This window comes from Gracilinanus agilis, chromosome 5, assembly GCF_016433145.1.
Source record: "Gracilinanus agilis isolate LMUSP501 chromosome 5, AgileGrace, whole genome shotgun sequence".
Taxonomy (NCBI): domain Eukaryota; kingdom Metazoa; phylum Chordata; class Mammalia; order Didelphimorphia; family Didelphidae; genus Gracilinanus; species Gracilinanus agilis.
In genome coordinates, this window is record NC_058134.1 from 283,572,030 (window position 1) to 283,599,872 (window position 27,843).

Genomic DNA, 27,843 nt, shown 5'->3' on the forward strand with positions numbered 1-27,843 from the left:
CCCCCCCCATCACAGCCGTCCCCCCCTCCCCCGAACAACTTCCGGTCCCACTGCCAGGCGACAGGCTGCAAGGCCGAACGCCGAGAGCTCCGGCGCCGGGGAGGCTGCTGGGGGAAAGGAGCCAGGTGAGAGCAGCCGAGCACCGAAGGCATCGAGCAGAGCTGGGGGCCCCCTCCCTCTCCCCCCCAACCCCTCTTTTCCCCCCGCGGGGGGTGGCGGTGCGGAGAGTGAAGTATCCTCCGTAGCTACTCTAGTCATAGGTACCGTCCATGTTTCAGAGGTGGGATGCCCCTTCCCATCCCCCGGCTTTCCCCACTGGCCTCCTGTCTTCCTCCGTGGGATTCTCACTGCGGTGTCCAGTCTGACCCGGGGTCCTAAGTGATTGAGAAGACGGGGAGGGGTCCTTAGCTCTCTCCATTCGTTTCAGGTTTAAGTGCCTTCTAGGCACCAATAGCTGGGAGACTAAGATTAAACACGGCCCTCTCTTGCCCTCTAGGAGTTTGCATTTTATCCTGGGACGAGGGGTCGGGTCTTAGCTTGTTGGAAGAATGCCAGGGAACCTCCACCCCTGCTGCCCTGTGCTCAATCCTCAGGATCACAGGGTGCGAGGAGACGTTCGATAGCATTTATGTCAAGACCAACTGCAGCCGAAGGAACGTAAGCAAAGAGGGTGAGAATAGAGCGACTGGGGGAAAAAACCTTAAGGGACACTTTCTTTAGACTGTGTCTCTTGGTGAACAGTAGTCAGAATTTAAAACCCAGGTAAACTGACTCCAAATCCAGAAAGTATGAAAATTAAATGTTATTGAAATCTCTTGTTTTTAGGTCACGTACGTTTTACCTGAGTATGGGTAGTACCTCCCGTAGAGAGCCACTCATAACAAAGAAAAAGACAAAAAGCAAAACTAACGATTAAGAAAAATAATATACATTATATGCAATGTTCCTTACCCATAGCTTCCCACCTCCAAAAAAAGAAGAGTTGGAAGTGTCTTCTCTTCTGGGAGGGCGGGGTGTGGTGGTGGTGGTGGTCAAGCTTCCTATTTAAAACTATAGTTTTTGATTTGGATTGTTTTATTATTCTTTTCATTAACATTGTGTAATGATTATATTGTCTACTTGGTTCTGCTTTGTGGGGATTTAAAATGCCATGGCAGTAATTCTGGGTGATGAATTATTTTATTAATTGACCGGTGAAAACAAATTCATTTGGTCAAATGGTTCTCTCCTTAGTCAGAAGACCCCAGTTCCTTTTTATTTTGGTTTTATATGAATATTCTCTTACTAAAATGAACAATATGAAAATATGTTTTGCATGATAATACATGTATAACCCAGATAGAATTGCTTACCAGCTCTGAGAAGGGGGCAGGAAAGAGGAGGGAGACGATTTGGATCATATAACTTCAAAAAAATTGGGTGGAAAATTGTTATTACATGTAATTGGTAAAAATAAAATATCTTTACAAAAAAAAAAAAGACCTCAGTTTCCACACAAGGATCCATATAATCAGGGAGTTCATCCCTCAGTCCACCCTTAAACATTGGAGATATCTTTAATTGGTGAATAGCCCATGGCTAGATGGTCAAGAAGACTCCTAACTCCTTCTGGAAGTTAATCATGTACAGGTCTCCTGCTTCCCAACTACTTGGAAGAAAAAAGTTCTGCCTGGTTAAAATTGACCTTTGTGAAGATTCTCAATGAGAGACTGAAGGATTTGTTTATCTATGTGCCTACATCTAGTATAAACTAACCAGCTATTTACTGACATAGATTAAAACTCAAACTCTGAATTTTCTATCTGCTGATAGTAGAAGTTCTTTGGTTCAAGGCAATCCTTAAAGTTCTTAGGAACAGAGGAATGAATACAGAGATCAGGGAAATGATTTTTGAATCTTAAATTTAAAACCCAGGAATAGAAATAATTACATATATGTATAAAAGGGAGAAATCTTCTCAGCTTACTTCATTTTACATTAGCCCATAAGTCTTCCTTTGCTTTTCTGAATTCACCGTATTCATTGTTTCTTGCTGTACAGTGTAATTCCAATATATTCACGTGCCACAATTTGTTAGGCTTTTACTTTGCTCCCATTCTTTGATGTGATCATGCTGCTACCCCCTCATCATGTGTGCACAGTTCACATGTATGTATAGCCTCCCACCATATAGTTCTTTCCTACTCCCTTCCAGGTTCTTCTACCCAGGCAGCAGGCCCAAGAAACAATATTGACTAAACAGAAGCTTTATTGATATAATGAGAAAAATAAGAGGGGGTTACAATACCCCTTTTTTCTTTATAATACCCTTTACCCTGGGAGCTGGGAGCAGCCTGCACCCTTTTGTACAGATTATGCATAAAAAAATGGAAAAATATGACACCAGAGGTGACAGGGAAATTAAAAGCCTGGAGAGAAAAAAGGTGGTACAGGTATTATTACATTGATTGATACTTTTGTCCAGCTTTCAACTTAATCTCAGAGCAGAGTTTGGAGGACCACTGAGTTCGAGGTAGATATCACAATGAAATAAATATAGATATTTATCAGTATTAGTCCTTGAAGTTAGAAGGAAGGCATGAACAGAAATATGTATGTCCAGAGGTGGTTAGGGAAAGGGGATGTTTATTTATAGTTCTATTTATGAATGTACAAGGGGTGGGACTGCCCCAGGGATAGTGTCTGAGAAGTAGATCAAACCAGAGGGGAAAGGAGTTTTTGGATGTCTTTCTTATAGAAAGAAGAAGTGTCCAAAGGAGAAACAACTTGGAAAAGGAAGAGATTGAGAAGAATGTTTTATAGGTTGTCAAAGGCTACAGTAATTGTTCTTATGGGGCCACCTGAACATGAACACGGTGCCAAGCATTAGTGAGCACACCTCGAAGATTCCAGATAGGGGCCACAGTGTCAGGTTGCACATTGTAGCCATCATCCACAGCCTTGCAGATAATGTTCAATTCCTTCCACTCAGTAGGCACTGGTGCTGTCAGCTGCCATAGCCGCCATGCCCAGGCTCTCCTTGGTGCTTGTGCCTCCCCTTCCAGCTTTGCCTCTTGCCAGGTTAACCCACCATCCAGAGATACATCCACCCTGATTATAGCCCTGCCTCCCCCACTCCAAGCGTAGCCCTTCACAGTCACCTCACCAGGCTCTATTGTTTGCCCTTCCCTGGGCTCTGTGATGGCTGACTGCACAGGGAGCTCCTGAATGGCTGGGGCAGAGTCAAAATCTACATTGTCCCAGTCTACGGAGGGACAGAATCCTTTGTAATCACGGCGTTGCCAATGGCTAGGACTTTCTTCAGGGCTGATGCTCACCTTTCCTAGCCACTTGACATTTCGAGCGCCCACTATGCCGGGTACCACCACCCTCACTGGAAAGCCATGGTCAGGGGTCAGTGGCTGTCCATTCATCTCATAGGCCAGCAGAACATCACCTTCAGGGTCCATGGCCCGAGCTAGGGGGATGGAGGCTCCATAGGCTGTCCCTGTGGGGTCACAGTCCAGCCCTTCAAAACATACATGGGCTTCAGGGCCATAGGGTAAATGGCCAGCCTGGATGAGAACGTCTCTCAGCCGAGCACCACCCCACTGTGCTGTACTGATAGCCCCTGCCCCCCAGTTTAATCCTTTGACTGACTTAACTTGGGCCATCTCGCTTCGACGGTTCCCAGCACACTGCAGGGTGACTGTGACCTGGTGTTTAGGGAAGCGCTGGAGATCCTCTAAAGATAGGCTCAGCGACTGACGACCTGGGGGCCCTTCCACTTGCAGATGGTATGTGGCAGGGTCTATGATAGGTACAGGCAGGTGATTCCGTGTGAAAAAGAGAGAATTGGGCGTGATGTAGCTCTCACCCAAGAGCTCCAGGGGTGGTTCTGCATTAAAAGGTTTCTGGCTGTTGATCTGCAAAGCAGGGTGTCTGGGAGGGTCGCTGGCATAAGGATCAGTGGAAGCTAGGTCAGGAGATCTTTCTTCTTCAGGGCTTAGCTCCCCAATCTTATACTCAGCTAGGAGCTCACGCACATGTGGCTGGTTGTGAGCTGCATAGAGGGCCCAGAAAGGCTCCAGGGGGCCCCCTGCAGCAAGCAGTAATTTAGATGGTCCACCTGGGTGCATGGCCACAAAGTCTGTGACATCAAAGACCTCATGGCCCAAAGTTACCCAGACCCGTGTCTCAAGACTGTGATGACGGCTCACTTCTGCCTTTGTGTATACACGGAATGACTCTTGGGCAGCCTGTGGGGGAGAGTGGAGAAGATACAGAAGGAAAAAAATTATAAAAGGGGGATGCTATCAAACTTTTCTTCTCATTCAGCCTAATCTAAATAGTGCAGGGTAGCAGGGAGTCCTAAGACTTGGGTTTCAAATCCTGGCATACATTGTATTACTGGGTAAGTCACTTATTCTCTTTCTATAAGCCCCAGCTATAAAATGCACTACCTATCTTATGGGGTTGCCCTGAGCAAATACTCTGTAAACTTTAAAGCTATTAAGAGATGTGAGTAATTATTAGTCCTGGCAGCAGTTCCTTTTCTTCAGTGTGGTAGGTCAGTGGCACAGTGGATAGAATTCCAGGCCTGGAGTTGGGAAGAGCTGGGTTCAAATCTGGTCTCAGATACTCCCAAGCTATAGGACCCTGGGTAAGTCATTTAATCCCATTTGCTTCCCTCTTGTTCTTCCATCTTAGAGTTGTTACTAAGACAGAAAGTAAACGTTATTTTAAAAAATCAACAAACATTTATTACTCCCTTCAACTTAGCCACTTTTTCACACTACCTTTTCTCTGTGGTTTCCATAAGCCAGGACAGCCCCAAAGCCCAGCAGTGCTCCTGCAGCTGCCCAGTATCTTGAAGGAATGCTGCCATTAGAAAAGTCAGGTTTGGGGCTTTGGGGTTGGGAGGAGTCACTGGTAAAGCAGACATGGGGACGTAGCTTTGGGACAACAGACCTGAAAAAAGGAGAGAATCAGTAAGCCATTAGGCTCCCTACCATCCCTCTTCCAGAAGGAGCTACATGAAAGAGGTTTGGTGGGTTGATGCTATCCAGACCTATTTGAAGATGGAAGAATAAGGCCAAGTCATGATGTCAGCTACCTGGTTCTTTTCATTTCCTTAGCTAGAACTTGTTCCTGCTACTTGTTCTAGTTGTTCAAGTAGAATGAGTAGGATCTAGCTTCCCTTCTACCTTTTAAAAGCAGTTAACTTCCCCAAGTTGATAAGATAATACATCATAAAATATTGAAGCAGAGGAGATATGGAAGTGGGAAAGTACCCAGAGTAAGGCACACCTGTCCAACCTGGAAACTCGAAGGCCAGAGACTGCAACTCTTCGTAACAACAGCATCATAGACAGGGTCTAGGAAAGAGGGAAAGCAAAAAGAAGTGGGAGTGGGGAAGGGTTAAGGGAGCCTTCAGAAGTGAGACTTAAGAGATAAAGGGGCAATAAAAAGGCCACTGCTAACTACTTAGGAAAATGAAGTAAACCAAGGGACTCCTCAGCTCAGTCCTTCAAAGAACAGACTGGGTTAACCAAGGAGATGGCTAATTACATGGTTACATACATTACAAAGGGATGGATGTGATGGATTTCCTAAAAGAAATTCTCTTTGCCCTTTTCCTCTTTTGTTTCAGTTGAGTGCAAGCGAAAACAGGAAGAAATGAGAGGAAACAGACTCCCTCATTCTTCATAAAAAATATTAACTGATCCAGGACAATCCTGAGGACTTATGAGAAAGAATGCTATCCACATCCAGAGAAAGAACTGTGGGAGTAGAGACACAGAAGGAAAACAACTACTTGATCACATGGTTCATGGGGATATGATTGGGGGATGTTGACTTTGAATGTTCACTTTATTGCAAATAAGGAAATGGGTTTTGAACAATGATACATGAATAACCCAGTGGAATTGCTTGTCAGCTCCAGGAGAGGGGAGGGAGGAGGGGAGGGAAAGAGTATGAATCATATAACCTTGGAAAAATATTCTAAATAAAATTTTAAAATATATCATTAATTGAGGATCAGTATGCCCCAGGCCCCACCCCTTTCCTGGCCATTCCTGTCTTTCTGGGCTCAGCAAATCGAGGTTATTGTCCCAGGAGTCACAGATTGTCCTGAATTCCTCCCTAGGGCAGGCAAAAAGGGAACTTTACCCTTTTCTCTCCAGTGGTTCTTTCTGTCTTTAATCAGAATAAAAGTAATGAAGGAACAGGCACAGACATTAGGAAAATCTGGGCCTAAGCAGAGTTGAAGGAAAGAGTTGGGGTTTACCACTAAGAGATTGTCAGTTGGAATAAGAAGTCAGAAAAAGGAACCAGGGGATGCCAAAGTAGAGAAACCAATTGGGGAGATTTGTGACCTTGGAAAAGAGGGGGTGGAAGGACTGGATTCTACCCTCAGCCCCAGATTCACACCTTACATCTCACATCGGGCCCTCTGGGAGAAAGAACTACTTTTTCTCAGATGAGCCCTGTCAATGTCTTCTTGCCCTCATTGGGCCAAAGTGGCCTTCTAAGGGCCGCCATCCCGCCAATGAGCGTAACCTACAGTCTCGATCCTCTGGAATGGAGGGATCCTCTAAGGAGTGGTCCTCAGACAGGGGGCAGGGCTGCCCAGGACCAGGCCAGATACTTGGGAGGGAAGAAGAGACCCTTAATAAGGATTCGGGAACAGAACGCTGCACATCCCGCCCCATGACGCAGGCATAAGCCATCCTCGGAGCCCCAGACTCTAGCCTTCCCTATCCCCCCATAGGTGCCTTCAGGCCCAGCCCGGCCCCCTTCGTGGGTTCTCCTTCCAATCTCCTACCCCGAGCAGCTTTCTAGCGGCCGCAGCAGCGTCTTTTCCGATGGCTGGGTTCAGGCTGAGCCTCTGCGGGAGAGGGCGGGACCCCCGGAGGTGACGTCAGTGCAGGATTTAAAGCACTACGGTCGCCCCTCCAATGGTCCCCCGACTGCTGGCGGGATGAGGAATCCCACCGAAAGGTATTCTCAGCACCCTCGTTTCCCGGCGTGGCTGGCTGTAGAGGAGGGGGCGGACCAGTAACTGAGGGCTGCCAGCTGGGCTGCTCGCCTTCTCCGCGAGTCCTAGGCAGGGAGCCTAACTGGTTGGAGGAAATGACCAGAACAGGTGGAGTAACTAACTGTACCCGGGAACCTGGGCGAGAAAAGGTGGAAGGGACCTCGATGGCACGCCAAGGGGTGAGGCGATAGGGGCGGCACCCACCAGTAGCTCTAACCAATAGCCAACATTCAAGAGATATTTATTAAGCGTCTACCAGGTGCAGTGTGATGTTTGGCGCTGCGCATTCAAAAAAAGAAAAACAAGGGTCTCTGCCTCCCAGATGCTTACATTCTATCGGAAAGGACACGTGAGCTCCAAGACTAATCGATTTGAGTTTTTTTCTCCCAAAATGCTGATTCAGGCTCTCCGCCAAGTCCTCTCATAAATCTACCACAAGAGAATCCATCAAATGTGCCAAGGGGTCTTCCCGCGTTCCCTTGGTACGTCATACGCGTCAACTTACACATATATAAGTAGGGAGTGATGGAGGCAAAAGAGATCCAGTGTTCTAGGAAAGCACGATTCAGGGAAGGAGGTGAAGTCTGAGCTAAGGCTTGATGGATCTTAAAAGCGGGATGGATTGCAGTCCTGGGAGAATTCACAGAAGGCTGTGGTATGTCCAAGGGGAGGGGGCGCGCGGGGGGTGGGGAGGTGGGAACCGAAGTAGGGCTAGAAAGAGAAGCTGAAGCCAGATTTGAGCAGGGTAATGACCTGGTCACAGTTATGCCTCTGGAAGGTGTTTTGGGCAGCTATACTCCCTCTTTCAGAACCCAAGTTGAAAGTACTGAAATCCATCCAGAGAGCTTTTCCCGAATTGGAGACTAACTGGACATTGGAGTCTAAACAGGATTTCATTTTTGTCCTCGGAGCTGTTCCTTGCACTTGGGCATGGTGTGTGTAGAATAGAGGGAGTGATGTAGTAGGCTAACTGGCAACTTCAAAACACAGGTCTTCTGCTTTCTTGTTCCGACTCCTCCCCTTTGGTGCCCTTTTGTCCCTTGGGGATGTGGAACTGAGATCAAAATGCATTTCTCGTATCCCCAGTCCCTAGTAGAGGGAATAGAATGGAATCTATGGGCAAATTGCAGTTGGGGGTCTGTCTCACAACATTCCGACACCGCCCCCCAGTGACAGGACCACCCTACTGCATTAGTCAGACTCCTTCCATTACCCTCCTCTCCATTTTAACAAAGAATGGCAGGTGAAGGGAACAGGAGATAATGTGATTGTGAATAAGGGGGTCCTGGCGGTCCTTAACCTAGACTTGGGCACAAAGTAGTGGTCCAGGAGGCCTGATCAGCTCCCTACCTTACTGGTATACTAACTAAAGCAGCATATGGAGAATAACATGCTCCTGCTCTTCTACTTGCTATTCCTTGAGCATGTGGAAACCCCTGCCTTCCATTTTCTTTTCTTCTGGTATAGGGAATGACAAGTATAATAGAAGGGAAAGAAGAGACTTAAGTCTCCCAAGTGGCCCATGAACTTGGATGGGAAAAACTATAGTTTTATTTTTACCAAACTAACTGAAATTTAGCATTTCCCTCAATTCTGAGGAATAAGGCTATAGCTTTTGCCAGACTACAAAAGGGATTCATGACACAAGAAAGGTTAGAAGCTGACTGGAGAAACTCCAAGGGAGCTGATAACCTTATGAATGTTTTGGTTTTTTTTCCCTAAGCCTCTCGAAAGGGGCAAACTCTTAAGCCTTTGGCCCTTCTTGAAGCCTCCCTTCAGCGTCCTGAAGAAAATGGAATCAAACTAGCGGATTTGATTCAATGTAGCTGCCCCCTCCTTTCCGGACTTATAACTTTAGCTAGAAAAATAGCAGGAAAGAAACACTAATACACTTTTTTCCTCTTTTTTTTCCCTCTTTTCTTTTTTACTTACATTAAATACATTGGTAAATCAGCAGGTGCATTCTGTTACCACGATTGTTATTATATTTAGGGAAAGGGAGAAAAGACAAAATGGTTTTTTGGAAGCAAAAAAGTTTCAAAAAAAACCCCATAAAAACAATTCATCAGGAAAAAAAAAGGCAAAAAATTAAAAAACTCCCAAAGCTCAGTAAAGCTACAGTCTCACTGAGCCCAGAGGCAAGCAGAAAAAAGTTGGATGGGTGGGATTGGAAGTAGTGGGCAGTAGACAAGGCAGTAGACAAGCCAAAGCTAAGGCCAATCTTGTTCTGTGTATGTGTGTGTATAGAGGGAGAGGGGGATAAGGGGAGATGGGAGGTAGAGAAAAGAATCTTCTGGGAAACAGACCCCAATCCCAAGGCAAAGAGATACTTTCACCCTAAGGGAGAAACACATATATGTAGAGGCCTAGTGACTCCTCTTAGTTCCCTATATTCTGGGAAGAACAGTAGGTGTTTGGGTATTTGATGAGTTGATGGCAACCTAAGAGGAAAAAAAAAATCTACTAGGCCCCTAGGCAATTAAGGATGCCACTGGGAGAAGCTCAAGGCCCAAGATGGGCCAACCAGGTCTGGGGGTGGGGTGGGGGGGTGGGTTATAAATTTCATAGCTTTTTTGGTACGTGTATGTTTGAGGCAGGTAAGGCAGTTCAAGTGACTGTGGGCCTAGTAAACAGTTAGGACTCCAAAGTGTCTGTGGGACCCATTAGTCAGCCATGGTCCTGTATAGCTTTCTCCTGAATATCAGACCATCTTTCTAATAATGAACAAGAGGAAACCTGGAGCAACAATAATTTTCTACTTTCTTCTGGAATTTACTCCCTCCCTTGCCAATTTTCCCCAAATACTGTAGGCCCAGGCCCCTTTCCACCTACCTTCACCTCAGAAATATATACTCTGAATCCAGCAAGTGTTAATCCCTTTTGGTGGAGTAACACCATTGTGAAGAAACTCTTGACACCAGCCACTTCACTAGCCAGAAGAGCAGCTGGTATGGTATGTGCAGGGGCTACCCTAGGACTTTGTGGCTTGCAACACCCATGGAGGGAGTAGTGGTGCCAGAAGATCAGGGTACAATGGTGGGGAGATGGGGCTTTACAGGCCTTATCTCCTAGGAATATTATAAAAGACAGGGTAGAAAGAATGACTTGTCATCCCCCTCAGGAGTGAGGTATCCAGGAATAAACCAAATAAGTAGGGGTAGGAGGTTAAGGTTAGGGATCCTGACAGAAGAACCTGTGACATGACAGACCATACAGGGGGGAAGAGATCATCATACTTATTTACAGGGAAGTAGAAAAGACAAGAGGGGTAAGGGCATCAGAATGGGTGACTCCCCTTTGGGGGCAAAGTGGCCATCCCTCCCTCACCCCATACCCCAGCCTCTTGCCTGGGCGTGCCTTATTCTGTCTTGGTCTGTGCTTCCCTGAGCACTCTCCAATCTCAGTCTCCCCACCAGTTCTTCAGAGTGTCAAGCACAATGAAAGGTTGTGGAGTGGACAAGGTAGAAAGGAATAAGAATCTGGGGATAGGGCTGAAGAGGAGAGAAGGTTTGGCCTGGGTAGCTGTCACTGCCCTTTCTCACCCTCTACATACAACCTCTCTTTTCGTGGTGTGTTTAAAAACCTCATAAAATAAGCATCCCAAATAAAGCAACCATCAACTAAAGTGCAAACCGCAGTGAGACAGGCCCCACCCAGGGTTGGGAGAGGATGGGTGTCAGAAAACAATTCTATATGGATATCAATCAGAGGATGGGTATCAGAGACTGGTCCCTCCTCTAACTAGACCACAGCAGAGCCAAGAAAAAGGCACCCAATAACGGTTCTTTGGAAGACCCTGGGGTTGAATCACCGTGGGGGAAGAGCCCCCAAAGGGCGAGGGGAAATAAAGGCAGAGAAAGGACTACAAAGCTCCTGAGGAGCCTCAAGCCTCTTCCTCTGCCCAGGTTAACTAATTCCACATGACCCTGCACACTTTTCTCCCTATTTTCGACCTTCTCCAGAAGTTTCCCAATACCCGCCCAGGGGCAGGGGAAGAAGATCATGGACACTGCAGCTTTCTTCGAATGTGGGAAATCCCCATTAATATAATGACAAAAAGAAGCCATTTCCCTGCAAGGAACATCCCCCCCCCCGCCCCCCCAGGTTACCAATGTGGATATGCTGTTAACCTCCTTCTCAGATCTCAAGTTCACTTCTCCAACCCTGGGGAGATGGGAACATCAAGGTGGGGAAAGGGACCAAAACCAGTTATTGATGGAAAGCAGAAGGAGCAAGTGACAAAAATGTTATCTGAAGACATGGGGACAAAGGGTGGGAAGAGAAAGATAGATAAGTAGGTTATTGTCTTGCACCTATAATACAAAGTGAAGAAAGTTTGTTTTGGAAGGTAAGTTCCAGGGGGGAACAAACCACCCCCTTCAGCCCCAGGGTAGGGGGTGGGAGGCCGGTGGCAACAGCTGCCTGTTGTTGTTGGTTGCTGAAGCATTAACAAGTGCCATGATGGAGCTGTTGGGAGGCGGCCTTTGGGAGCCAGGGCTCGGGCTGTGTGCTGAGGGGTGGGGACTGAAGTTATGTCTTAGCTCTCGTGATTGCTCCACACTCATTTGCTGCCAGCCACCCATCAGTTGCTACAACACTGGCTCTTGTTCTGCTGCGACTGCTCATGGAGATCCACTCCCCGGCTTCGGCCTGCTGTACCCCCCATGCTCTGAGGTTCACTCTTGGGCAATTTCTTAGCTAAAGACAAGAGACAGAGAGACAGAAAATAGATGATTTCATTTAAAGTCTTAGGGAGGGAGGGGACAACAGTCAAATGTTCTATGGAAAATAAAGCCCAAAATACTCTACTATCACTACAGTCAGAGGGTAAGGAGAAGGGGGCTGAGACTATAATTAAAAAGGAGAGACCAGAAACCACAAAGGCCTGTCTCTCTATCTGGCAGTTTCTGTCAAAGGCTGACTAAGGAATTTCTTTACCTTGTATCTGGAGAATAAGAGCTACTGCCATCCATCTATCCTTGTATTTTAGGTTGGTGCTAATTGCCTTGGGACTAAGGAAAGGATACTAAGAAAGACTTTGGGTTATTTTGCCCTTACCTATTGCCAAGAAGAGGTCATTAACATTCATGGCGGTCTTGGCAGATGTCTCCATAAACAATAAGCTGTTGTCATCTGCATATGCCTGGGCCTCCTGCAAAGGATCAAGGTAAGGCATTTAGATACTCAGAAGATAAGAGAAAAAAAGCAAGGCTGCATTGCTGGACCATTTTATTGGTGACTCCAGCAGAGAAGAATGTCATCTACAGGATTCAAAATTCATATCCTTGGGCTGAGAGATATTTATGAAACCCAGTAAGTATGAGAGAGAATGGATAACAAATTGAGAGATTTGGGGAACCTCAGATATTCAATTACCTGCATTCTTTCTTTTCATATTGACACTCTTTATTTTCTCATTAACCCTCTGGTTCAGACACTTCCCAACAATTCATAAATCCCAATTCTTATAGGTATTAGTCTGCTATGTTTGGCTCAGTGCTAAAATGGGAAAAAGTGTCCAGAGACAGAAGAGACCTGAGCAAACTGTCTTGGGGGAAAGTGAAGCCCTTGGGAAGGAACCCTCTGGGCCCTCTTACTTCATATTCCACCATGCGCTTGTTGGCCAAATCAGCCTTGTTTCCTGCCAGGGCAATGACAATGCTGGGACTGGCCTGTCGTTGTAGTTCCTTCACCCATGTCTTTGCTCGGGCAAAGGTTTCCTGGGGAAACAGAGGGAAGGGGAAAGGGGTTGCATTCTGAATTCCTCTACCAATTCATGTCTCTCACCTTCCCAATTCCCCTCTTATATGAAGACTTTCTTCCCTGAAACCCATTTGTGATCATTCCTGGGTGTCTTCTCACAACTTATACAATCAATTTGTTTCATGGGATTTTGTAGTATCTGTAAACTACTTCAAACATGCATGTCTTATTTTCCCAAATAAATTGCAACCTCAAAAATAGAACAAAAGAAAGAACAATATACATCAGAATTCTGGTTCTGACATCTGCTAGCAACAAGGTTGGGCAAAGTCATTTAACCTTCCAAGTTTCCTAATCTGTGAAATGGAGATAATATTTGAGTATTAATTGTAAGCTGTAACCCATTTTTATTCTTTTATATTCTCCTATGGTACTTTATCCTAGACTCTGCCCATACAGATTAAAAAATCTCCCTATCCAATTCTCAGATTTCCAAAACTGGGAAACATTATCTTCAATCAATCACTCACCTGGTTGGTGATATCATAGACCACAATAGCAGCCTGGGCACCCCGATAGTACATAGGCGCCAAGCTGTGGTATCGTTCCTGTCCTGCTGTGTCCCAGATTTCAAACTTGACTGTTGTATCATCAAGACAGACGGACTGTGTGAGGAAGGCGGCTGTGGAGAAAGAATGAGGTGGGGGAGGAAGAATAGAAAAAGCAGTAAAGAAGGGTTGACTGGGAAACCCTCTGCCCCCATTCCTTACACTTAGCACTTGTAAGTGAAGGCACCATTTCAATACAAGGAAGACTGGGTTTTCTCTTCTCCAGCTTTGGAAAGTTTCTCTTAAGTTTCCTAAGTAAGGTTTTGGAGAGATAGCAACCCCTCAAGGATACGATTAAGTTCTTTCTGACCGGAAGTTTTTTCCTTTTTAAACCTTTATTGGCTCCCTGGTGGAAGAGTGGGAAGGATGGGCAATGGGGGGTCAAGTGACTTGCCCAGGGTCACAAAGCTGAGAAGTGTCTGAAGCCAGATTTGAACCTAGGACCTCCCATCTCTAGGCCTGATTCTCAATCCACTGAGCTACCCAGCTGCCCCCAGAAGTTTTAATAGATGGGAAAAGTAGCAATTCATGAACTACTAGGAGCAGTGGGGTGGGGAAGAAGATGAACTGAGATAGCTCTATTTACATACTATTTTCCTCACCAAATTGATGAGTAATGAGTACTTGTGTTAGTCCATAAGCATTTATTAATTATCTACTATGTGCCAGGGTCGTTGTTAAGTGTTCAAGATAGAAAAAAAGGCAAGTCAGTCCCTGTCCTCAAGGAGCTCCCAATCTAATGGAGGAAACACTAAACAACTATATTCAAACAGGCTATATACAGATTAAACTGGAAAGAATTACCAGAGGGAAGGCACTAGAATGAAGAGGGCTTGGGAAAAGGCTTCTTGTAGAATGTAGGATTTTAGCTGGGTCTTTTTGAAGGACGGGACAGAGAAAATGTAGGAGGAAAGGAAGAAGAGAGGAAAAGAAAAAATAAGAAAACTGGAAAGGGGGTAGGGGGGGGAGAGGGGTGGTGGTGGTAGTAAGAGTGAGGACCAGGTTATGATGAGCTATGAATGCTAGATCATTTTGTATTTGATCTTGGAAGAGAAAGAGAGCCACTGGCATTTTGAGTGTGTGTGGGTGTGGGGTGATCTTGTGTCAAGCCCCTCCTACTTCCAACCACAGATTACAGGTAGAAAGAAAAAAAAAAACACTTCTATTTTCTTCAAAGAACATCAAGCCTTAAGCCATAAATGGTTAATTAGATTTTTAAGCTGGAGAGCAGGCTCAGCTATCTCAAGATGTTTATTTAGTAAAGCACTTAATAAATGCTTTTACATGTATTCATTCATTCAACCCTATAGAGAGCTGGGGTGTGGCAGTTCAGCCTAGTCAGAAAGGGCCCTAGATATTCTACCAAGAGCCTCCACCTAACACTTACCTCCAATGGTGCTCTCCTGGTATTCATGGAATTGCCCCTTGACAAAGCGCAACACTAAGCTAGACTTGCCTACCGCAGACTCCCCCAGCAGGACAAGTTTGAATTGGCAGATCTTGCTGGCCTGGGGCTGGCCATTGGGCCGAGCTGTGCCTCTGCTTGTCATGGTCAAAGATTAGGGTAGGATGGGGTAGGGGTGGGAAAGGGGGGGGAGGGGAAGGGGTCTTCCCAGCTTCTCAGCAGTCCTGCAAAAGAAATTAGGTAGTTACAATGTAGACCCATTCTAATGACCCTCTCTAAGAAAAGGATAGACATCTTCTTTTACTTGTCACCAAAATTATAATGGCAATTCAAAATTATGCAGTATTTATTTATTATGTAAAGCAGTTCCTCCACAAATGTCCTGCAAAGTTGGTAGTAAAAATATTATTTCCATTTACATGTGAGAAAATTGAGTTTAAGTGACTTGTCAAAAGTTGCAAAGTTGGTAAGTAGTAGACATAGGACTCTGATTTTCTGACCATAAATCCAACACTTTTTCCAATATAGCACATTTCCTCTCTACCAATGAGAGAGTATCTGAAATCTGAGACCATGAGATGAACAAAAATATAACAAGAAATCTCTATATACTAAAACTCAATTAATCCTATGCCCCCTCAAGTCCCCAAAATAAATCCCTCCCAAAAAACATAACTCCTCCAACTTTGACATCTCTATTGACAAGAGAGTAGACATATAAAGGGTTAATAGGTTAGAGAAAATCCTTACCCCTTATTAATTTTTCCTGAGATTTTGTAATCTGCAAGAACCTTTTTTTGATTCCACATAAACCATTTTGGGCCCAAGTAACACCAAACCCTAATCAGTCTGGAGAAAACCCAATTCTACCCTGTCATATCCCCAGGTATTTCTTAGTACCTTTGTGCAGGCTTTTGAATTGCCCCCCAGGGATGGGGTGGAGCTTTCTCTGATGAGTAGTTATGACTCCTTAAACAGTATGGTACTAGTCCTAGGCCTCTCATACCTGTCCCGGTTTGTTTGTTTTTTAATAAAAGGTCATTTCTAAAAATCCCAACCAGTATTCATTTCCCAGACCACTGTCTTTTCCAGTTGTATTCTAAGTCTTCAAATATAGGTTAGAGAGAACTGTCGAATTACTCAGCAGAACAACTGCTTTTGGTGAAGTGGAAGAAGCAATGTAAAAATAATTGCACAGTTAAATTTTATCACACATGAGTCAGTAAACCCTCCCTACTGTGTCTCACTCATAGCTGTTTTCCTGGTGCCTAGGGACTGGATTACACTCTCCATTCCATGTGGGCCTGGCAACCACAACCCCAGGCTGAGGGTAGGGGGAAAGATATATCAAAGGGTTTACCTCTGGCTTCTGGCCACCTATATGTTAAGAGGTCACTTGGAAGGATAGAAAGGTTCCCTTCACTTACCCTCCAATCAAATCACACTATGTTCTACTCCCCAAATATATTTAGAGGTTTTCTAATTCTGAGACCCTAAATGCCTTCCCCCTCTCATTTCCATCTCCCAAATTCCTACCCATCCTTTAAGGCCCATCACAAGATCAATCAATATGCATCTGTTAAAGTGCCTACTATGTGCCAGCCAGTGTGCCAAGTATTCATCACAATAAAGACAAAAGTGAAAACAGTCCTTGCCTTCAAGAAGCTTACATCTAGATATCAATCAACAAGTCTCCTTTCCTTTAAGCATCTGAATAGTAGGCATTGTTCTAGCCTTGGGATTACCAAATTAGGAGTTTAACGGTCCCTGATCCCAAGCTCACAGGGGAAGACAACCTGTATGCATACATGCCTACAGAAAATATACAAGACAAATATAAGTAAGTTCTGAGAGGAAAGAAGGGAGGCAGGAAGGGCTCCAGAAGAGGAAGGAGGGTATAGGAAGGAGTGAGGAATAGCCAGCAAGTCAGTTCAGCTGTAGGGGAGTTTACTTGGCAAGGAATAATGAGTAAGAATAGAAAGGGCCAGGGTGTGAAGGACTTTAAATACTAAACATAAGAATTTATATTTGATTCTAGAGAGAAAAACTGAAGTCTGGTGGCTGTGTAGACAATAGCCTGGGTTGGAAAGGACTAGATGATAAGAAGTGACGAAAGCCTCCACTAGGATGGTGGATGTGTGAATGGACAGAAAGGGATGATTTACAAGAACTGTTCTGGAGACAGAAATGACAAGCTCTGGCAAATAACGAGCTATTTTGGGTAAAAGGAATGTGAGATTATGAATTCAATGACTGCAGTTACAAATCTGGGTGATTATAAGGACACTATTACCTTAGGTAGTAAAAGGGTACTTTGGAAGAGGGGTAGGTTTGAGAGGGAAATAAATCAAAAAACTCTCTAGGAGGAGTGCTCAACAGTGTTAGAGGCTGAAGTAAGGAAGGGTGAAGCTTGAGCAGTCATTAGATTTGGCGATGAAGAGATCTTTGGTGACAATGGAAAGAATAGTTTCAGTTGAGTGATGAGACTGGAGGCCCAAATATGGACAAACGTAGATGAAAATGAGAGAAGAGTAAAGTTGTGGCACCCAGTACATAGTCTTTTCAAGAAATTTGGCTAAGAAAGAAATGAGAGATAGAAGAAGATAGCTTTCAGGTAAGATGAGGGCTTTTTAAGGATCAAGACAACCTAAAATGTATCTTTAGATTTCTAAGTAGAAACCAGTAGATAGGGAAAGATTGGAGATGAGATACTGTGGGCAACATTATGGAGAAGATGGGAAGGCGTTCATATCAGAGACTAGAATAAAAGAGAAATTAGAATGAAGTAAAAAAATTGAAAGAACAGATACAAAAAATATATAGTCAATATAAAATGAATTTTTTTTTCAGGGGAGAAGCTGGAAAGAATCAGCAAAGGCTTCCTGGAGGAGGTAGGTAACAGTTAAGCTAAATTCTGAAGCAGGACGCTATTGATTTTAAGGGATCAGTGAGGAGAGAGGGCATGCTAGATGTGGGGGGGGGAGTTTGTGCAAAGGTACAGAGCTGAGAAATGGAATGTTATCTGTGAATTACAAGTAGAACAAATACTAACCACCCCTTAATGAAGCTTTCCCCATCTTTCCTTTGTAGGAAGTCTTCCAGATTCAGCATTTAACTCTCTCTAATGAACTGAAAACATTCAACTCTTTAAATTCCTTAAAGGTAGGAACAGTCCTATTCCTCTTCAATACTCAGGAATTAGTAGATGAGTACCGTTGAGTAATCAAGATTGACTCCAAACTCATACCCAGTCTTCTTGGAGTAATTGGGTAAGTCAGGCAGAGAGGCAGAATTTTGTCAACTCCCTCAAGTACTATTCCTGGCCCCAGGACAATGGTTTGGGAAATGATATGGCACACCAATGGCAATAGTAAAGAACCATTTATTCCCCCCTATTGAAGGTCAATCGGTTCCATTTATTCCTAAAGGATGAAAGCAATTCCACAACTATATTCTGTGAGGATACTAAGTTTGAGTGAATCTACTTTTTAAAAAGGAAAATCTAAATTTACCTCATTTGAGTGTCAAGAGAATTAGGAAAAGATGGAATTCATATGCTGTTAGGAAGAGAGGATGATATTCCATTTGTTCCTCTGAAGCCCAGTCTATGTATGACAATGAGATCTACTATCATTCAGAGATCAGCCCAACTATCTACACTTGATAAAAACCATACTGCTCAGATGGCAGAGAGCCCATTGACTTCTGATGAAAATGAACTTGGGCTCAGCAATGAAAAGGAAAAAAAAGGACTGAATTTTATTTTGGAAGTTTGCTGTGCTTTCAACTGTACTAATATTCTCTTTGTCACAGAGTCCTGGAGATGGAAGCAAGCTCAGAGGCCATCCAGTCCAACTAGTAATTGAATGAAGTAATGAAGCTATCTAGCTGCAAAGCAGAGAACAAGATTTTCAGAAGAATCAAAATTCCAGGTGACCTGAAAAGAATCAGGAATATCTGTGGAAGGTATAAGTAGGCTACAATGTCCAAAAAGAAAAGAAAAAAACCATTGAGGACATGTGTTCAGAAAAGGAGGGAGGAATAACATATAGTAGCAATAATAAGGGATAAATGGACAGCCTCAATGCTACATTAGAATCAGAGGAAAGCTTCTCTTCAGTTTGCTGAGTAGATGATCTATACAGGGAGATAAGTCTCACTGTTCCACCATTAATGAATATGCTTGGAGTTCTTGGATGAAAGGCTCAAGGCTGCATACAGTCAGGAAGAAAAGCTCATCATGAGGGGAAGGGAAGGAAGAAAGAGAATGGAACAAAATATCAGTACATGAGTGATGCTCCTTATTCTCTTCAAAAACTTAAGATGGGAATTTTCCAAGGTTCTGTCCTCCACCCTCTTATCTCTCTTCACACTCTCTTCTCTGGCAATCTTATTTGTTCCCAGAACTTAACCATCTGCAGATAATTCTCCCAAATCTTTTCCCATACCCTTACCCTCTCCTTTGGGCTCCAGGCTCCCATTTTCTATGTGTCTATTCTAAGAACACCTCCATATCAACATTATAACCACAGGCTGGATGACTACCTGGAGCTGTATTATAGTGGAGATTTCTCTTGGGTATAGGTTGCCCTAAAGATGGCTGCTAAGGTCTTTCTAACTCTAAAATTTGTGATATACAAAAAAAATAGCATTTTATCTTTTCCCCCAAAGTAGCTTCTTATTTTGAGTTTACTATTTTTTTCAGTGCTACCCATTCCCTCAAGCTTGAAACCATACTGTTATTTTTGACTGTTCTTCCTCCCTCGCTTGTCACGCTCAGTTATCTACCCCTGTCAATTCTACATAAATATCTCTTGGATCTGTCCTCCTTTCTCTACTCCACTGATACTACATGGGCTGGACTACCTTCAGTAGTTCCCTAACAAGTCTTTCTACTTCCATTCTCTACTCTACCGTCTTCCTCAATAATCTATCATTCACAAAAATGACAACACTACCAGCCAGTTGAACTGAATACTCCACAGATCTAGTTAGGTTACTCCTCTGCTCACTAATGCTTATGAGTCAGGTTCAAGCTCCTTTAAGTAACATCAAAAGGCCTCCACAATCTGGCACCATGTTACTTTTCTCTTATTTTCTAGTCTCTTTCTCTCTATAAATTCTAGGATCTTGATGAACTGGACTACTCAAAGTCCCAAGTACTTGCCCAATATTTCTGCCTTTGCTAAATTTCCCTATGCATTGAATTTCCTACCTCACCATTAATTCCTACTCATCCTTTAAAGTTTAATTCAGATTCTACTTTCTGTAGGAAGCCAATCATGACCTCCCAAATTCACTCAGAACTGTCTGTACCTTTTATATTAATTTATACATAATTTTCTATTATAGTCATTTGTGTGTGCTGTATGTGAATCTCCAAGGGTGAGGGCTGTATTATCTAAATTTTGGGGCTCATCTGGCATCTGCTTAGGATGCTCTGCCCTGAAGCTTCTCAACCTTCTCCCTCTCACTATGGAACCATTGAGAAGAACTCAATGCTAAGTGACAGCATCACTGTTCTGAGATAGGAAGACATGGAAGTCAAGTTGAACTAGGTCCATTGCTAGTCACATCATATGGGCCTGGGGAAAAAATAAGGGGAATGGAGGTGAGAGACAGTAATGGGTACAATAGGCAAACCACCACAGACAGGAAGAAAAGATGGAGCCTCAGATACCTCCAAATCTCTCTCAGCTAAAGACCCCTATATATATGACTCCTAACTTCAAGGGAATGAGGAAGGGCTGGAATTTGACCAGTCAAGTCAATCAAAGGAGGAGGCTTGCTGAGTATTGGAAGATTCCCAAGCAGTATAGAAAAGGGTATATTACAGGAACATTTTCTTAACCTGCTCTAGCATCCAGTAAGGACAAGAATAATTTTGCACCTTAAGTATCTCTTCTACCTATCAACCATCTCATTTGTGGTTGTAGCTTCCCCAGCAAATAGCTGCTTCCCAAAGTTGGTCCAACCTAGTTCCAAAAGTTAACTGCACTGTAGAACACTCCCAATTTCCTTTCTTTCCTTTAAAAAACCCTTACTCTCTTGTCTTAGAATCAATATTACTGGTTCCAAGGGAGAAGAGCAGTAAGGGGTAGGCAACTGGGGGCAAGTGACTTTTCTAGAATCACAAAGCTAGGAAGTATCTGAGATCACATTTGAACCTAGGTCCTCCTAACTCCAGGCCTGGCTCTCTGTCCCCTGAGCCACCTGACTGCCCTCAGTCATGGGATTTTGACCCAGTCCTCCAACTCTAGCCAAACTCCTGTGAATACATCAGATAATATAATACAGTTCCCTTCATTTTACAAATGAGAAAATTGAGGAATAGATGCTATTTGACTTGCCCAAATCACAAAGGGACAGAGAGAAAGGAAAACCCAAGGTAAGTAAGATGCTCTTTCAACACCATGATCCTGCCTCTCAGAGTAGCTAAATTTGCTGATCTCTGGAGAGAACTCAAGGGATAAGAACAAAGTCAAAGCCTTAAATCCCATTTTGGCATAGACCTGTTCCACAATTGAGCTTAAGAAGACACTAATTTTCCCTAGGAACTGCTGAGACCAATCTTCTTATAAGAAACAGGGAATCACCTTCTTGGGAGTTTGTCTATCCAATCTGAACAGGAAGAGGCAACTATATGTACTAGGAAGAAATGATATGCCCCAGGTCATTTAATCATTCATTGGTTTAAATGGCATTTATACCACATCTACTTCTATCGATATATCCTCCAAAGATAAGCAACATCCTTATCTCTTATCTTCAAGGTGATGCAAACTTTCTAATGCTAACCTCGAAAGATTAGGGAGGGGAAAACAGAAGCAATCTTGCTTTCCTCTATCACCCTATTTATTATCCTCTCTTCCAGGAAGGTTAATGATATTGCTAAGATGGGCTCTTTCCTATCAGAGACCCCCAACTTTATTGTCTATATGCCTCAGGAGCCCTCTGGGATGGAACTCCCCCTCTTTCACCAGTCTGTGGGACTTGACCCACACAGCACATTACAGTAACTCACATGGGCTAACTGTGCTTCCTGTCACCCGTTATATGTCCTAATCATACCAAATATGTGGTCTTCTTAACCTCAGTACTAGGGTGATTATATAATTTTAAAAAATTCTTTCAATGAAAAAAAAAAACACAAAAAACAAGGTCTTTAAAAGTTCAAAAAACATTCTCAATTGCTACATGAATGGCCAGAAAGTTCTGAGTTATTACCCACTATGAATCCCTGAAGAGGTGTCAGACACAACTGTCATATAAGAGCCAGAAAGGACTCAAAAGAAAATTCTGGGCAGAAATCACAACTCAGCTCAAATATTAGTTATACACTTTCCTCACCTGGGCTGCCCTTTGCTCAGTTCAGTCACTGGTCATGCTCATGATCTCATCTTTTCTCAGATCCTGGGGGAAGGAGTTGGGAGGAGTGGGTTGTGGCATATGAAGACTTTAATAAATGTTAAGCAAATGAATTATGGCATCTGTCCTCCCACAGGGCTGCTCCATTTTCAACCTCTTTGAGACTCAGTTTCCTCATCTGCAAAAATGGAGATAACACTTATACAACCTACCTCAAAGGGTGGTTGTGAAGAAAGTGTTTGCAAAGAACTATATAAAAGTGAGTTATATTATTATGGCTCAACATGTAGCAGTTGACCAAAACATGGTTCTGAATCTGTCAGACTACACTCATAGCCCTCACCCCTGTGCCTAACCCTTAGGACCTAGACCCAAACAGAGAAGACAAAGGAAGAAAGAACAGGGCTAGCATCACCCAAAGGCAAATTAAGGAACATATAATATTTCCAAAGCCCCAGGAAAGACTTCTACCTACCAAAATACTTCTAGGATCAATGTTAAAATTTCTTCCTTTCCTTCTTTAGCTTAGTTTTGGCCCAATTATAAAACAAATGTTTGATGGCGCATGAGTGAGTATATATGTCTATGAGAAAGACAGGGAAAGAGAGTGAGAAATGGGGGGCGGGGGAGGAGCACAAAAACACTTTATGCTGCTGCTTAATCACAGAATCTCAAGAGTTGGAAAGAAACTTTGGAAACTATCTAGTCCAAATCACCTGTGAACAAGAATCCTTTACAATATTACTGTTAAGGATTCAAGATTCAGAATAAGATGTTCATTTTTGGATGTGACCAATGAGAGATTTTGTTTTGCTTGACAAAGCATATTTGTTATAAGGGTTTTGTTTTTCAATTTGGAGGAGATAGAGGAAGAGAAAACTAATGTTTACTCACTGAAAAAAGAGAAGCCTTTTAAAACCTCAGTATCAGCATCAAGTGGTCATCCAGCATCAGCTTGAAGACCACCAGCGAAAGGGAACATATTACTTCCTGATATATTTCTTAGTTCAGCTTTTTTTTTTACATTTTTTTTTAAACCCTTAACTTCTGTGTATTGACTTATAGGTGGAAGATGGGTAAGGGTAGGCAATGGGGGTCAAGTGACTTGCCCAGGGTCACACAGCTGGGAAGTGTCTGAGGCCAGATTTGTGATATATTTCTTAATAAAACTTTAGATTCTTTCCTGAAAGTATATTTCTAAGGGGAAGAATATAAGACATTTCTAAACATGTAAATATGAATTACAAAATGGACTTAGTTTTGAGCCCCTCAGAAGGAACTTTGTTCCATGACTTCTAGGAACCCAATTCTTCCCTATTCAGAAAGCATTTTATTTAATGTCACTGACATTCCTCATCTGGAGTACTGTGTTCAATTTGGATACCATGGTTTAAGGACAATGACAAGCTGAAGTATGTCCAAAAGCCAACTATGACAATAAAGAACCTTAGGTCCACGACTTAGGAGATCAGTTGAAGGAACTAGGAAATGTTTAGCTTAGAGAAGAGATGACTCAGAGGTAGACCGTTAAAAGAGCTATCATGTGGAGGAAAGATTACACTTGTTCTGATAGCTTAAGAGGATGGGATAGAGAGTATATGTCAAAGTTACAAAGAGGCAAAGTTGGGTTTGATTTCTGGAAGAACTTTCTAACAATTATAGCTATCTAAAAGTGGTATTGCCTGCCTCAAAAGGTGGTATTTATCCCTTGGAGGTATCCAAGCAGAGGCTACATAGCCTCTAGTTAGGTATTTCATAGTGGAGACTCCTTTTCCTGTGCAGGTTGAACTAGCCTGCCACTGAGGTCCCTTCTGTCTTGGATAATAATGAAATGATTTTCAAATGTGTAAATCACACAAATCTGCTTGGATGACAGAATCAGGAAAGAATAAAGACCTAGAGTGATGCGCTGGTTTTTTAATGTGATGAAATTTAATAGAGATCAAAATAAAATACCCAAAGCTGAGCCAGTGTAACAGAGTGGTAAGCTAACCTCAAAATAAGGAAATCCAGGGGTCAAGTCAAACCTCAGACACATACTGAATTGTATGCTCAAAGCAACTCACTTAACCTTCTCAGTACAACTTACTATGTTGCAGAATACCTGATTGGCATTAGTAAAGGCAATAAATTTCCTCACTAAATGTTCCCTATATGAATGAAATCACTTGTTCTAATTGTATAGGACAGGAAAACTGTGAATACAGAATACTTTATGTGAAAAAGATCTGGGTGTTTCAGAAGACTTTAAATTTAATGAGTTTACAATGTGTTATGGCAGCCAAAAAAGCTAATGGAATCTTATGTTTCCGATAATGTAAATCTATGTTCAAAGTGAGGAGGCAACATGCCCTAGTTGGAACAAAATCTGAAGTACTAGGTTCAGGTTCCCACAACACATTTTAGGAAAAAAGGTGGAACCAATTACAGCAGCCCAAGTAGGATGGAGAAAAGACCAAATTTTGCCTCAATAATAAGGAAACATTTCCTAACATGTCCAAAAATGGAGAAGACTTCCTCTAACAACAGTGAATTCCTCATCACTGGAGGTCTTTCAGCTGAGGCAGAATAACTTTTGGGGGTATTATCATGGAATATTTCTACTCAGGTACAAATTAAACTAGATGACCTCAGCAGTTCCTTCCAACCCAGATTCTATGTTTGTTTGTGTGATAATCTGTGGGCTGGTCCACAAAAGTAGAACCTTGAGGGAGAGAGAAAAGGATCAACATACCAACGATGAGAGATAAAATGAGGAAGAATAGCATATAAGAGACACTGGCTACCTCACAATTTTTTATAGAGCTGGTTCTTCAGGAGAGAGAATAGGAACTCTGGAAAGGCAAGGAACTAGGTATTAAAGGAATGCTGACCAGGAGCTTCCCAATATAAGTAAAACAAACTCAATTCACAAGCAAAGTAGCTCAAATAGTACTGTGGAATCTAGATGGAAATCAATTGTGGTGTCAGGGAGACTAAGAGACTTATTAAAGTCACTGGTGAAACTGTCAAGGTGTAAAACTTGAGTGAACTCATATACTGGAGTAAGGAAAAGGCAATTCTAAAGGCCATATGGCAATTAAGAGACCCCAAACCAAAAGATAAAAGGTCTCAGATTTCTCAATGGGGAATAAACGGCCCCCACAAGCCCCACCTAAACAAAGTACCATATTACATGGCCATTCCCAGTTTGAGAAGGCATTTTGTCAATCTGATTGGGAAGTATGTCCTAAATTGCCTAATTTCAATCTGCAGAAAGATATGTTGATGGGGAAATTATACCTAGAACATCAGGCAATGGGACCAGAGAAGCTATCTGCTTGAACAGCTGCAAAGGCAAAGTGAACAAAGTATCTACCCAAGGAGGCAAAAGGGACAGGGGTAAAAGGAAACATAACAGTGATGATCAATTACTGAAGAGTGACTAAAACAGGCATACATAAAAGAAAGATGATATATGGAACAGGTTAGATAGGAGAGGGTAGGCAAAGCTATCTTTGGTTCCCAACCTTCAAGTGATAGGGCTTTTGGAGTGATAGGCTTATGGAGAGAACCAATGTGATCTGAGGTGCTTTGACATCTTTCTTCTTTTTCAGGGTGAAACAGGGATGGGAAATGTGATAAAAGACAAATTAGGAATAATAAAAACAAAACACTCAAAGGGAAAAACCTGACAGTTTTCCAACCTTCAGCACTCTAGGTCAACTTCTCAGGAAGTCAATAATATAACTAGGGCTTTGCTAGGTTGGGGTCTTTGAGGGAATAACAGGGCCTCTCATTTCTGGCTCTGCAACCCATTTGCCCTGTCCTCCAAACACTACAGATGCTATAATAGTCCAATACCAGTTTCCAATAATAAAGAAACCAGGTCCATTAATGACAGGTAGCTAAGGACAGACAAGACAAACTCCTGAATAGAATTTTTCCACTCTAAGTCAAATTCTCTCAGAGTAACCTCATTCAAGTTTCTCTGAAAAGATTTGGTCTATCCAACTCTATCACTGGCTGAGAAAGCCCAGAGTTCCACAACTGAAAGATTCATCTAACTCTGATTGGTGAGGACTCCAAGCACCTTTCTAAGATGATTAATATTCCTGCATTCTCCAGTTTTCAGTGCAGGGGCAGAGTGCCAACCCTACCTTTTATTATACAGTTAGGTGGAAATGAAGCTAACAAAACTCCCCCCAAACTAACTTTCCAGCTTCCTCATAAATTAAATTCTCAGGGACACAGAAAACGGAAAAGACAAATAAGCATTCCACTCAACTATTCTTCATGCCAGGGGGGGGAAGAGGAGACTTGAGTGTGGAGCTGTCACCAACCAGAAAAACAAAACAAACAAACAAACAAAACTCCAAACCTCATAACACACTGATCTCTATTACTTCTGCTCTCTAACTTATGGATGTCAAGTATCTCTGACCTCACTCTCTCCAAAAGTGGGGTCACTCAAGAGAAGAATTTCTTACCTCTTGCAATCTACAGCCTCCCCAAAGCTCCTTAACTGAACCCAAAATCTGTGTCAAATTTCCTAACTTTTCCAGTCCTTCAGCTTAAATATAGCTTACTTTTTGACTGCAACTCTCTCTACTGAGTTCAAATCTCCCTCAGCTTAATTCCTTCAATTACTACTCAAAGTTCTATGCACTCCACCCCCACCCCATCCCCTTCTAGGACCTTCTTTTTCAAGTAAGTGCCAATATCACCCACCTAAGAATCCCTCAAGGATCGATCCTCACGACTCATCCTTATTCCCAACCACTAAGTGGCTCCCTCGCAGTTCACTCCCAATTACCCCCTCGCCTTTTCGTTGCAGCCCATTAGGCTGTCAGGTGTGACCCCTCCACCTCCATTGGAGCCCTACAAATAGGCTTATTTCATCTACTCCCGTAAGCCTTTTTCTCCAGGGCCTAGATCTAGTTCGCCCTCTTAGCCAACCCCCGCCCCAAACAAGCCCCTTTAGCCTGCGAGGCCCAGCCCCCCCCTGCACCCCTCAGCTTCAGAATGCGCGAGGCCCACCCCATCCCATCTCGATCAGAACCAGACCTAGCTAGATCTAGTCATCTCCTAGCCAGTCCTCCCTTCCTTTTCAAAAATCCCAGACCCCGACCTACCAACTTCGCTCTCCCTTCCTGCCCGTCCCCCCACTCGGGAGCTCCCCGTTAGGCCTGCCCAGCCCTGCCCCTTTTATCCCCAGTTCCTCCCTGGGCCCCGCGGGGGCTGAAGCCCAGTCCCCTTACCTCCCGCAAAGGAGGGCCTCCCTCCTCCCCAGTTCACCGGCGCCTCCCTCCGCCCCGGCCCCTCCGGCTCCACCAGCTCAAATACCTAAACCTCCGTCTACCCAATCGGGCCCGAGCCTGTGTCGAACAGACAAACAGCTGCAAGTCAACCAAACCCTTCTCCTCCTCCACCTCCTTCTCCTCACCCTGGGGCGGCGGCCTAGACCAATAGCAGCTTCCTCCACCCGCCGCCGGAGGCGGGGCTTACGTTGAAACCTTCGCCAATCGTCTTTGGGGAGGTGGGTTCTTCCGGCATTGTCGCCAACGGATACGAGACGGAGCCCTAACGGACGAAGGACGCAACCAATAGACAACGAAGCTCCATGCAAATGAGCAGCCATTAAAGAGCGAAGTTTCCGAGGAAGGGGGTGGGGCACTGTTAACGGATGTCTGTAGCAACCAATGGAATCTCGACACCCAACGAACCCCTCCACCGCCTCCTTTCGACTCATAAACATC

At 43.6% G+C, this 27,843-nt stretch overlaps 2 protein-coding genes across 2 annotated transcripts; both read right to left on the reverse strand.

The window, feature by feature from the left end:
• Positions 1-2,230: 2,230 nt before the first annotated feature.
• On the reverse strand, positions 2,231-6,870 carry SUOX (sulfite oxidase). The gene is made up of 4 exons (XM_044677615.1): positions 6,809-6,870; positions 5,290-5,357; positions 4,779-4,950; positions 2,231-4,238 (listed from the first exon to the last, which is right to left on the reverse strand). The coding sequence occupies exons 2-4, from the start codon at positions 5,346-5,348 to the stop codon at positions 2,829-2,831; spliced, it is 1,641 nt and encodes a 546-aa protein (XP_044533550.1). The 5' UTR covers positions 5,349-5,357; positions 6,809-6,870; the 3' UTR covers positions 2,231-2,828.
• Positions 6,871-8,457: 1,587 nt separating this feature from the next.
• RAB5B (RAB5B, member RAS oncogene family) lies at positions 8,458-27,507 on the reverse strand. The gene is made up of 6 exons (XM_044677612.1): positions 27,431-27,507; positions 14,720-14,961; positions 13,255-13,406; positions 12,619-12,741; positions 12,080-12,173; positions 8,458-11,719 (listed from the first exon to the last, which is right to left on the reverse strand). Exons 2-6 carry the CDS (start codon positions 14,880-14,882, stop codon positions 11,604-11,606), a joined length of 648 nt encoding a protein of 215 aa, XP_044533547.1. The 5' UTR covers positions 14,883-14,961; positions 27,431-27,507; the 3' UTR covers positions 8,458-11,603.
• Between the last annotated feature and the right edge of the window lie 336 nt (positions 27,508-27,843).

What these genes read in the sequence shown, in the direction of transcription:
- RAB5B (XM_044677612.1), bottom strand. Translation starts at nt 14,882, where the DNA reads ATGACAAGCAGAGGCACAGCTCGGCCCAATGGCCAGCCCCAGGCCAGC. An exon ending in CCAGGAGAGCACCATTGGAG is followed by an intron (nt 13,407 to 14,719) that starts GTAAGTGTTAGG and finishes CTTTCTCCACAG; the next exon opens with CCGCCTTCCTCACACAGTCC. An exon ending in TCTATGATATCACCAACCAG is followed by an intron (nt 12,742 to 13,254) that starts GTGAGTGATTGA and finishes CTGTTTCCCCAG; the next exon opens with GAAACCTTTGCCCGAGCAAA.
- SUOX (XM_044677615.1), bottom strand. Translation starts at nt 5,348, where the DNA reads ATGATGCTGTTGTTACGAAGAGTTGCAGTCTCTGGCCTTCGAGTTTCC. An exon ending in CGAGTTTCCAGGTTGGACAG is followed by an intron (nt 4,951 to 5,289) that starts GTGTGCCTTACT and finishes TCCTTTTTTCAG; the next exon opens with GTCTGTTGTCCCAAAGCTAC. An exon ending in ATGGAAACCACAGAGAAAAG is followed by an intron (nt 4,239 to 4,778) that starts GTAGTGTGAAAA and finishes TCTCCCCCACAG; the next exon opens with GCTGCCCAAGAGTCATTCCG.